Source organism: Watersipora subatra, chromosome 8, assembly GCF_963576615.1.
Source record: "Watersipora subatra chromosome 8, tzWatSuba1.1, whole genome shotgun sequence".
NCBI classification, from domain to species: domain Eukaryota; kingdom Metazoa; phylum Bryozoa; class Gymnolaemata; order Cheilostomatida; family Watersiporidae; genus Watersipora; species Watersipora subatra.
This window is the reverse complement of record NC_088715.1, coordinates 58,559,300-58,571,750: the sequence shown is the minus strand read 5'-3', so window position 1 is coordinate 58,571,750 and position 12,451 is coordinate 58,559,300. Positions and strand designations below refer to the sequence as shown.

The 12,451-nt window shown below is 42.0% G+C and overlaps 1 protein-coding gene across 1 annotated transcript in view; it reads left to right on the top strand.

Moving 5' to 3' along the window:
* Nucleotides 1-12,009, top strand: part of LOC137402109 (sodium- and chloride-dependent taurine transporter-like) — a 37,654-nt gene extending 25,645 nt beyond the window's left edge. Inside the window, exons 12-17 of the mRNA XM_068088574.1 lie at nt 226-363; nt 1,035-1,134; nt 2,975-3,116; nt 3,659-3,815; nt 4,724-4,880; nt 11,559-12,009. Coding sequence (XP_067944675.1) covers nt 226-363; nt 1,035-1,134; nt 2,975-3,116; nt 3,659-3,815; nt 4,724-4,880; nt 11,559-11,641 — 777 coding nt within the window. The 3' untranslated portion in view covers nt 11,642-12,009. The remainder of the gene's footprint in view (nt 1-225; nt 364-1,034; nt 1,135-2,974; nt 3,117-3,658; nt 3,816-4,723; nt 4,881-11,558) is intronic.
* Nucleotides 12,010-12,451: the final 442 nt, after the last annotated feature.

Genomic DNA, 12,451 nt, shown 5'->3' with positions numbered 1-12,451 from the left:
GTCAGAAAACAAATTTTATCTTTTTAAACATTTGTTTATAGTTTCGCTCAAGATAAGCTCATCATCTAAACACAAGCCAGTCAAGAGAGCATGATTCCTCATTTCATGTCCAGAATTATCTATTTCCTAAGAGTTGTATTAGTAGTACTACCTAGTACCACCTAGTACTACAAATGTTGTATATGCTACACAAAGGGTATTTTACCTAATTACTATTTGTTACAGTTTGTTCAGCAAGAAGGGCTTGTGGCTACAATTGTCGATGTTTTCCCAGTGTTCCTTAGAAAGGGTCATCGAAGAACTATATTTACGGGTGTTGCTTGCATCGTCTGTTACCTCGTAGGGCTATGCATGGTGACAGAGGTGAGTACCACTAAACTAAAAGTAAAGGTTAGGTAAGGCAACTCCTATAATATGTAACTTATTGAGGTAAGTAACACGCATAGCTCGTTATTATATGTTTGTTGGGTTGAGTTGCATACACGCTTTATCATCTGAAATTATTCTTGACCTAAGTTTTTTATGGCAATATATTATGAATGCTTTAGCTTTTTTAATGTTTTTATGTTACCAATAAATAAACTTCTGTAAATTTCATTTATATTTTGGTTAGATTTCTTATGCATGTTTAAACAAAAGCTGGTAAAATTGTACCCATAGCTTCTTCACATGGGTTTCTTGGTCATTTTCACTAGATTTCATTACAAAATGCAGCGAACAATGTTGATTATTTGTAAGAGGAATGTAGGAATGTTTGCAGGGGTGAAAGATGTGCATGTTTGTAGGAAGGATTGTATGGGTAATTTTAGCATGGAATATACATATTTTTGTAGGAAGGAATATATATAATTATATATGTTTGTAACACAAAATGTATGTATGTATGCTTGCAGAGAGGATATATGCATGTTTGAAGCACAAAATGTATGTTTGCTTGTAGGGAGAATATATGCATGTTTGTAGCACCAAATGTATGTTTGCTTGTAGGAAGAATATATGTATGTTTATAGCACAAAATTTACGTACGCTTGTAGGGAGGAATGTATGTCTTCCAGATATTTGACTTTTATTCTGGCAGCAGAATAATTCTATTGGTAGCTCTATTGGAATGCATCGCTGTCGCACATGTGTATGGTACGTAAACATCGCATGCATTTAACAAGGCTTTTCTCTCTGCCAAAGTTGGATTACAACATAAATGGTTGTTAAAAACATATCATTCATATGAAGGCATTGCTCTGCATCACATCTCAGGGCATACCCTATGTTTCTATTGTGCTGAGGATATGTTACCAACCATGTGACCAATGTTTCAGTCGACATTCGCATGTTGCGGACTAGGGCGGTCGTTTTGTTAAAAAGATGACTTCCAGAGGTCGCTATGACCTTCATAGGTCGCTATGACCCTAGAGGCCGCTATGACCTCCAGAGGCCGCTATGACCCACAGAGGCCGCCATGACCTTCAGAGGTCATAGCGGCGCAATCCTGTCTCACTTAGCAGCACACATGAAATAAGAAAAATTTAGCCATGAAAAATGTTTAAAGTGGAACAAGCTTTCTATCTTTCGCAAGCATGAAATATTTGATAAAAATTTGCGAGTAACGAAACGGGTTGATTGTCAGGTTTTCGCTGTTTCCATTTTGCGGATGACGTAAGCTTGCGGATTAACCGCATCATGGAAACACAGTGATAGCGACAAGGATTAACCGCATCATGGAAACACAGTGATAGCAACAAGGATTAACCGTGTCATCGAAACACAGCGATAGCAACAAGGTTTTTCTGTCTTAATTTCACTTACGACTTACGCAACAAAAACAATTGTTTCTGTTATTCCACTCTTCAACCATCTAGTGGTGAGGAGATAAATACACTTTGTTGTGCCTGTGGGGAGGAAGACAGCACTAGTGCGACACTCAGTTCCAGTGATATGACATTTTAGTTGTGCTTGCCGGTTCTTCGCTCTGTCGCCTGTTGGAGTTTTTTTTATTTTTTTTGGCCTTCTTGGCTTTTCTAATCGTAATGCATCAGAAAAAAGAACTGCCGTCATCATAGAGGGAAAACTAGGTAATAATAAGACTGCTGAGTAATTTGTTTAGGATTTTCTGACTTACACAGAAATTCAAATTACATCGTGTCTTATGAACGGATCAACATCGTAAGTCAAAGATCTCCTGCATATCTATTTATCATCGTCAGTCTTCCTGTAGGAGCTTTGATAGAACAGAATTTACTTATAACTAGTAGTTCATTCGTTTATTGACTTGGCGATTTGCCAACTAGTTTTCTCTGAATGCCTTTTTCATTCTGTGTTGTGCTCATGCTGCTTAAAAGAGAGATCATGTTCAAAGGGCCTTCGCTCGCAGTCGGTATTAAAGTAGGCCTATTGGAATTTAAAAAAGGTTAAGTTGCAAAAAAATTTTACAGTTTGCAAAAGTAATATATTATTTGAAAGCAATTTACCCTCAGCATTATTAGTTCTGTTTAAGAAGTGCTACTTCTGCATCTCAGTTGATCATTCGATTACATCTTCACTCTTGTTGTAAAGAGTTGTTCCCTCTTGTTGTAAAGCTGCACTAATAGCTGGGCAGGTTACACCGGTTATGTTTATCGTGCAACTTATAGCTTGGTAAATACATATGCATCCAAGGTACAGCACGGATACAAACAATTCATTTTATTTACATTTATTTATTTATTTAAATTCATTTTATTTAAATTAATCTTAATTTTATTTCACCGGCCAATACTGATAAAAGCAATTCAGGCCGAGTGGAAAAGATAAAGTGAATAGATAAAACATGGGAATTCAAAAGTATTTAAAGAAATTCTTATAGCTTTGCCCTATTTATGTATGTGTCATACAGCCCAACAGTTAATCTATTCTAGCATCTCTATGGATCACTCTATGAATCAGCTGCTCTTTTTACACCATTGCTCTAGTTAGACTTCATTACACTCTTCTGCTGCAGGAATGAGCAGATTCTTAGACAATGTAGACATGATGTTTGGAATCCGGAATGTTCCGCTGAGATCTATCATCAAATGGCTCTACATCATTATCACTCCTCTCATCATACTTATCGTATTCGTTCTCAACTGCATCAGTTACTGGTAAGATATAGTCGATCAAGTGATAATGGCTAATGAAAACAATTGTTTTGTACAACTAGAATGACACCTTAAAAGGTTGTGTCACAATATCAACTACTTATTTTGGCACCTTACTTTGGCTCTGTGATTTAGGTCAACCTTCATGACCTAATTTTAGATATAGCTTGATAAATTTTCCCCACATTGTGGTGTAATTATAACTAAGTTATACGCTGCATAATTTGGAGTTGCGTTTCATGATATGAAGTTAGTATCAATTCTGATGCCTGATGTTTAAAGTGAGCATGTAGGTCTAAAGAATAATCTGCAAAATAATCACATTCTTCTTCACTAGATTGCTCTATGAATTGAATATGATTGCTCTATGAATGGCTCTCACTACCAAATACCGCTAGGCCACAGCACTATACCCGTATCCATAATTATATTAAATATATTTTGATGATTATTTTTGGAATATCAAATATGTATTTTCCTTTACTCATTGCTTCTCAGTCAAATTGGCTTTCTGCAAACAACTAGCGTTATTGATTCTGTTACAGCACCCTTGACTACAAGTTCTCAGCACACTACACCTACACCTACCCTCAGTGGGCAATCTCAGTTGGTTGGCTCATGGCCTGCTCCAGCATCATCTTTGTTCCTATTTATATGATCTACTTAATAATCAACATGCTGCTCACTAACGGGGGCTATCTTGTGAGTCTTTTTTATCTGTGTCAGTGTAGGCTGGAGTTTTATATATATATATATATATATATATATAAATTGTTGCCTCACCCCGATTAACCCGTATGGGTGGTAATTTCTGCTCTAACTCGGGTCTCCTACCAGAGACCTGGGAGTTTAAGCACTCGCCTCAAGATCTTAGCTGTTATATATATATATATCCTCTATAAAAATGTCAATGGCTCCACAACTCAAGGTTTTAGACATTTGGCTAAGTTGAAGTGGAACTAAAAAAACTGTTTTGTCTATTATGTGCAAATGGTTGTTGCTGACATTAAGTTGCAGTAATATTGCTATGCACACTATATATTTATTGAAATTGCCTCAATTTTCAATAAAACACCCACTTTGTACTGCAAACAAAAGAACTATTTTTCGATTCTACAAATTCCATGCTAAATAAATTGCTTTTCTTGACCTTCACCGCTGGAATGCATGGCAACAACTATCACCTGACAATCCTAAGTGGCACCTCATGTTTTTTATTGTATTATGTATTGTTATTATAGCGCTACATCGCTACTGAGTTAGTTTAGAATAAATTATAACAAATATCTTAGACTCTTTGTTCAAACAAAATCTCAGTGATTGCTATTTTATACAATAATATTACTCAAACTTTATATGATAAACAAATCAGTTTAAAAGCATCTGTAGCTGTTTTCTGGAGAGTATGACTACATTGACCAGAGTTAGCAAATTCTGCTCAAACAACAAAATTTGTAAGCAAATTTCGCTCAAATACATGTAACAAAATTTTGCAAGCTTTTGGCATTGTGAGATTTTTCATATCGCCCGCTCCAAAGATCTGCCTTGAAGATGCTGACAGTTGGTTTGTTGGTATAAGTGTCTGATGATGTTTTTGTTTATGTCTGAAGGACATGAGGAAACTGATAAGGCCAAGACTTCTGCCTCACCAGATGAGACCTGGAGACAATCCCCTTGACCTCAACGCAGATGCAACTCTGGAGAACATATTTCTACCTTCTGATATTTTATCTGAATACAGTGGTAGCTTAGAGAACTACTGCAGAGGTGAGACCAATGACTACGCCCCGCAAAGCTGGATTATGTATATTTGTGGTTAAGCGCATAGAAGATAGTCCAGGTTATTATGCTGTACTAGGATTTCGGTTGTTTATCAATTACAAGTCTGAGAATCTTGAGAAGTTCGATAACCTATAAATTAGCTTTTGAACCAAGGTTATTTTTCCATCTGAGCCTTTTGTACTAGTCAGCTCTGCACACAACATTTTTAGGCAAGTCTGATTGTTGCTAGTACACTAGTGAGAGGTCATCATGTATAATCATTATGTGCGTAATTGTTCCACATTGTCACAAAATGGTCCTTTAGCGCAGTTGGTACAGTGCTTGGCTGCAAAGCCGGATGGCTGAGTTCAATTTCTGTGCAATGCATTTTTCCCTAACTCTTTCAGCGTGGCTTCAGATAGATAGACAGACACGGCTCTTGTTATAGTAAAGACAGTGGAGTAGAAGTTGATTGCTTGTGAGAAGGTTACCATGACAATCCTAAATGTGTATTTGAATGTTATAATTGTTAAAGTTAGCTAATACTGTATTTCAATGGTGCCTGTGTAATAAATCGTGATGCATTACTGTACTACGGTAATTGGCTGTGTGAAAGAACATCCTGCGGTGCGGTGTAGCCATTTATTTAAAACATTTATAGTTTATTTCATTGCAATTCTATTGAATTTCATTTTATAATTCTATTTAGAACATTTATAATGTTTCTATGATAAATCCTGATAATTAGCTCATTCAGATTGGTTAGGTTTTGTCAAAATCTACTGTATTATTGGCCGTTGTCTGTTTATCTGTTCACTTTTATTGTCATAAAGCGGGGAGAACAAGTTATTCTGAGGCTTCAGAAGACATTATAACACGGCTGATTAGCTCAGTTGGTTAAGTCATCAGTCTAATAAACTGAATGTCACTGGTTGAAGTTCCATATTGAGCAACATTTCACTCATCACGTTGAATGAATGTATAGAATTTTGTGATTGTGTGACAGTTGGAAACTGTTATTGTAACACAAAAATAAAATGCTTTAATATCCATGTAGCACTCATTTCCGACAATTCAACATGGATTCAACATGGATTCAAAAGTCAGAAGAGTTTCTGAGTCTTATTAAATGAATACAAAGAAGGCGATGGCTATCATTCATACTCACCAATAATAATAAACAATAAAAATATTCCTGGAATAATTTTTTGGTTTGGTTTTAATTATAAAAAAATCTACAATATTGACAGCTATCATTTGGTTTGTCATTTATGATGAACTCTAGTGAACTGCAAGCATTCTTTACCCTCTTGAATAACTGGCTGGTACGCATTGAGGAAATCACATGATAATATTACATAGCCATTAGTATATATTGTGCTCATGAGGTATGCTTTTGTAGTAGCAATAAATTAGATTGACTTTTTTATAAATTCTATCTATGTACTACTGTTTATATTGTCAATGTAAACTTAAATTGAATAAGTAATCTCTACTAAAACTTAAAAGACAACTTTGGTAGAGAAATGCAATGCCATAGTCAACTTCATGAATTCCAACGGTCCAAGAGATTTAACTATTATTCTAGCCAGAACCATGTTCGTCTGCTTGTCCGTGTGTCCGTCTGTCTGTCCGCCTGTCCGAAACCACACTTTGAGGTTATAAAAAATGGTTGCTTTCAAAAGAATTCAAACTCTCTACTTTGGCTTGGTAGACCAATACTTTTGCACCTGTGTCAACCGACTGTTTTGCTGTGATTGGAATAATTATAGAGTTACTTATTACACCTGAAAGTCTCTCATGACAGGCCACCAGGTTACTAGTACTTATAATCAGTGCAGAAATATTTTTTATATATCTCAGTGCACGACAGTCTAGATCAGCGGTGCTCAACCTTTTTAGACATGTGATCTACTTTTATATTTGCCTGCCTTCAAAGATCGACTAGTCTAGCGAAGCCCCGAAACAAAAAATTAAAAACAAACTTGAGCCTGTAGTGGTGAGCCTATCACCTTTATTAAGTTCCACATATATGCTTATATAATGCAGTGATCCAGTAAGTAACATAATTTTAAAGGAAAAACATTCATTCTCTACCTTAGTGAGAATGGGTTTATGTTTTTATTCAAAAAGAAAAAACGAGATCGACTGCTAGCAGAAAGCTGCATAACATTTTAACAAAAGTTATTTTGGGTGCATGAAGAACTATACACGGTTTTGTATCGAGTGCGGACCTATCGGCTTTTTCTGCGGTCCTGTGCTGGGAACTTATGAATGGCGTTCACGTGTATTTTTGTTGGTCTTGAAATACACAATCAAACACGACTATACATAAACAACGATAATAGGTAAATAATGTTATTATTAAAACTACTTTTTTAGTGCAGTAGTTTAGTAAAGTGCTGTGCAGCTGTGAGTTAGTAGTCACGTGGTGCCCGCCGTTAGCTCGAAAGGGTTCGTGGGCATGCGCCACCGGACGAGTAAGAATGGCCATGTTGTCATTGGGAATCCAAGCTCCGTTCGCGTAGCTTGTGACTCTGTGCTGTCGTAGCGAGAAAGGATTGTTAAGCGTCTTTCTGAGTCTTGGTGACTCGTGAGTAATCCTACTGGTGTAGTCTGGCACTACGGTGTTTTCTGGTAAAACGTGTAGGTGGAGTAAGGGTGACATAAGGGGAGGTTTTGGAGTGTCACGGCTGGCAGTCTGGTACTGCGTTATTTTACTTAGTAACTTACAAGCTATTTCGGCCTATATACTTGTAAGTTACTAAGTAAAATAACGCAGTACCTCTAGTGGTGCACTGGAGGTCACATGCAAGCAGTAAGAGTGTACTGCGGGACAGTCCTTGGCTGTCCGGGGCGACTGGCGAGCCTACGACGAGCAGTCGTATGCCGGTCGTTCGAGCAATTCTGAATGGTTGCGGTTTTCAGTGTCTGGTTGACACTGGAAGCGAGAGGACTCTGGTAAGTCCACAGGTGTTGACAGGCTCAACCCGACTTAGGCCGGGCCACCCGCTGTTGACAGCGGATGGTAAGGCGTCTCATGTGAAGGGTCAGTGTCGGGTGGTCGTCGGTGTACAGGGACACTGTTTCGGCGTTACGGCACTCGTTATGGACAAGCTGTGCAATCTTGGGGTTGACTGCTTGCTGGGTGGCGACGTCATTGACCACATGGGAGGCGTCACTGTCCGTAGAGGAAGTGATGCGAAGTATTCGGTCAGGTGGGGGAAACCCTATCAGAACGGATGCTGTGGAGTACCTGCTGGGCAGGATACTGGGGCTGGCTGCGCATGCGGGGTGGCAGGGGTGGCACCGTTGTCGGGGTTGGGTGGTGATCTGGTGTCACTGCGAGTCGACGACCCCGATTTTGTTGCCACTTTTGCCCAAGGCCGATGGACCGTTAGCTGGCGGTGGTCCGGGGAATCTCCGAAAGGATTGCAGACCCGGGTCGCGGAGTACAAGTGTACTCGGGCACCTAACCTGCATGAGCGGTACTGTGCTGAAATTGAGAGCTGGATCTCAAAAGGTTGGTTGAAAAGGTGGAGTCGGCCCATTGAGGGTATTATCCCCCTTTTGGCTGTGTTCCAACCAACGAAGGATAAAGTGCGACCAGTCATGGACTACCGTGAGCTGAACGCGTTTGTCGAGAGTCACACAGGAGGTGACGCGGTCGCTGTGTGCGGCGAGAAAGTCCGAAAGTGGAGACAGTTGCGTGGCAGACTTGGGGTAGTTGACCTCAAGTCCGCGTACCTACAAATCCATGTTTCGGAGGACCTGTGGAAATACCAGGTCGTGAAGTATAAGGGGGTCCCTTATGCGCTGACACGTTTAGGCTTCGGGCTTTCGTGTGCGCCTAGGATCATGACCAAAATCCTAGGCAAGGTTCTTTCGCTCGACGAGCGGGTTCGACGAGGGACTGACCACTATATCGACAATATAGTGGTGCAGGAGTCTGTGCTTGGCGTGGAGGAGCTGAGGAAGCACCTTGCTAAGTATGGACTGGTGACGAAAGAGCCGGAGGGCCTTGATGGAGGTCGGTTGTTGGGCATTTCTCTGAAAGGAAATGCTCGTGGACATTTGCAGATGTCGAGGGGAACTGCACTCTCCGAAATTCATCTTGAGCCAGCTGGGCTGACCAAGAGAGAGCTTTTCTCGTTTTGTGGCCGACTTGTCGGTCATTACCCAGTGGCTGGGTGGTTGCGGCCCTATTGCAGCTTCTTGAAGCGGCTAGGATGCAACGGAGCCTGGGATGCCCCTGTTGAAAAGGAGGTCAGCTCGCTAGCTAGTGAGCTTTACACAAGGGTATGCCAGGAGGACCCTGTTAGGGGTCCGTGGCACGTAAGACCGGACGGTTCGGTCGTTGTGTGGACAGATGCTAGCTCTCTGGGCCTCGGTGTGGCAATCGAGGTTGATGGCAGCATTGTTGAGGATGCGTCGTGGCTGAGGAAGGAGTCAGACCATTCACACATCAATGTTGCCGAATTGGAAGCTGTGGGACGAGGTGTTAACCTGGCTATTGCGTGGGGGTTCAAGACCTTCACCTTGGCGGTTGACTCTCTCACAGTTGTCAATTGGATGTCAAATACAATTGACGGGCGCAATCGTGTTCGCACGAAAAGTGCTGCAGAGATGCTGGTGAAGCGTCGGCTGGGGGTGATCCGTGATACGATCACCGAGTACGGCCTATCGGTCACTATGCGTCTTGTACCTACTGTGGAAAACAAGGCGGATAGGATGACGAGGGTGCCCAAGAAGTGGCTCGGGCATCGTGGGATGAGTGGAGGCGAGGCCGAGAGCATGGCTGCTGCCATCTTCACCGGCGAGACCCTCGGGGATGCTGTGTGGGCGGCTCATTTGCCTCACCATCTGGGTGTCGAGAGAACGCTGTACCTTGCTCAGCAAGTACGCAGTGACTTGACACGGGAGCAGGTCAAACGCGAGCTGGCTGGCTGTGAGGCCTGTCAGCGCGTTGACCCGGCTCCGAGAGGTGAGAACCTCGTGGAAACAGGCAGCTTGGCTGTCGAGGGGAACTGGTGCCGGGTGGCCATAGACGTGACTCACTATGGCGGCCAGGTGTTCCTGTCCATGGTTGATTGCGGGCCGTCACGTTTCGCTATCTGGCGCCGCTTGCCAAGTGAGACGGCAGCGCACATCGTGGCTCAGTTACGCACGATCGTAATTGAGCGAGGGCCGTGTGACGAATTGTTAATGGACAATTCCATGGCGTTTAGGTCAGCAACTGTTGCACAGTTCGCTGACGAGTGGGGGGTTTCTCTGAGATTTCGTGCCGCTTACGCCCCGAGTGGCAACGGAATCGTTGAGAGGAATCACCGGACAATCAAGAGGATTGCCGAGAGGGGAAGAATTAGCCCCGAGGAGGCGACGTTCTGGTATAATGTCACGCCTCGCAAGGGTACAGATGGGGGTTCGGTACCCTCGAATAATCTGTATCGATATTATTGGCGAGTGCCTTTCGACGTCAATCTACGCGGGTTAGATGAGGTCAGTCAAGGCAAGTTTGCTGTCGGCGATGAGGTGTGGGTGAAACCCTCGACTCCGTCGTGCACTAGGCAGTGGGCACCGGGAGTGATTACCGGAGTCGTTTCAAAGCACAACGTGTGCGTGGATGGCATGCCGAGGCATGTGAGGGATGTCCGTAAACGGCGGTTTGGCACTGACCGTAGTAGGGAAAACGGCATCTGTGAACTGGTCGAAGACGGCCGGCCTAATCTAGATAGATTACGCGGTTCTGCTGCTCCCCCACCGCCTCAGCTGCATCCCTGTGAGGTGGCTGAGGTCTCGGAGGGGGATGTGGAGGACGGTCCTCAGACTGCTGAGGATGAAGTTCAAAACATGGATGGTGAGCCTCAGACTGCTGGGGTTCCGTCCGGGGATTTAGATCCTGATGAACCTGAGCTTCAACCGTTAATGCTCAGGCGGTCGCAGCGAGAGCGACGGCGTCCCCAGTATTTGGATGACTATGAGGGATAGCTGGTAGCTTCTTAAAAGCTGGGGGAAATGTGAGTTAGTAGTCACGTGGTGCCCGCCGTTAGCTCGGAAGGGTTCGTGGGCATGCGCCACCGGACGAGTAAGAACGGCCATGTTGTCATTGGGAATCCAAGCTCCGTTCGCGTAGCTTGTGACTCTGTGCTGTCGTAGCGAGAAAGGATTGTTAAGCGTCTTTCTGAGTCTTGGTGACTCGTGAGTAATCCTACTGGTGTAGTCTGGCACTACGGTGTTTTCTGGTAAAACGTGTAGGTGGAGTAAGGGTGACATAAGGGGAGGTTTTGGAGTGTCACGGCTGGCAGTCTGGTACTGCGTTATTTTACTTAGTAACTTACAGCAGCAATAGTAGTTGCTGCTAGTTAGTGAATAATTATTATTTTATGTTGTAATTATATGTTATCCTAAAATCATCCCGCGATCGACTGCCAAGCACTTGAAGATCGACTGGTAGATCGCGATCGACTGGTTGGGCACCCCTGGTCTAGATGAACTGCTGTTATTGTTTTTTCTGATTTAGTATTGAGTTCATCAGGCGATGGCTAAGCAAATATATGCAAACCAGCATATGCATATAACTCGGCTGCAGAGATTTGGTTATTTCCTATGATAATGTGTGTCACTATTATACTGAGTCAATATGCTACCTATTTGGTACATAATTGTTATCTTTGCTTGTTCCAGATGCTCCGGTTAACAATGATGCCAGGCTGCCGGACTATCAGGAGGCTGTCGAGATGGAGAAAATACAGCTAACCAACGCATGAGTCTATCTTAGTGATTCTCAGACTTGACACTTTAACATCTTGAAAGTTTTAAAGCTGCCTGTTTTATACTTATCTGCAGTGTTACTAGGTAAACTAAAAACCATTATTGCTGTCTTAGCAGTAATATGATGCAAGTCTTTTTAATGTAACTGTCTATGCCAGAAGACAGTTAGATGCACAATGTGATGGACAACCAGTTGCACAATGCTGAAAATGTGAACAGCCTTTCTACTGTCAGGATGCTATATCAGCTCGTGAAGAAGGTCGTAAGTTCTGACCAAGTTTTTAGTTTAAAAAGTGGCAACATTTCCCAGTGTTGTGAGTGTATGGCAATCACTGATTTAATTATTTACCTTTATTATAAATAAATGTATATAAATGGCTGCCATGTTTACAAGCTAAGGGCTTTGTTTGTATCGGTACAAATGTTTCTGTATCTGATTCAGTGGCATCTAAAAGTTTTCCACTTTGTGATTAGAGTCTGTTTGTATTAAGTAACAGGACAAAATCACAAACAGAGAAGTTTGAAAACGAACTAGCTTATCATCAACGGCTGACATGCCTATTGAAAATAGTCTGAGATGGTTGGGCCATGCACACAGAATGAAATAACATTAACTTTCACATCAACTATTATACTCACAACTGTATGATGGTAAGAAAAATAAAGGCAGGCATAGACTCCACTATAAAGATATAGCTAAGAAGAATTCAAAATAGAGGCAGGTCATAAAAACTCATGGCAGACAACTGTTTGTAATCAAGCTGAATGGAGATCTGCTATCACAGCCATAGACAGTCATGGTTGGA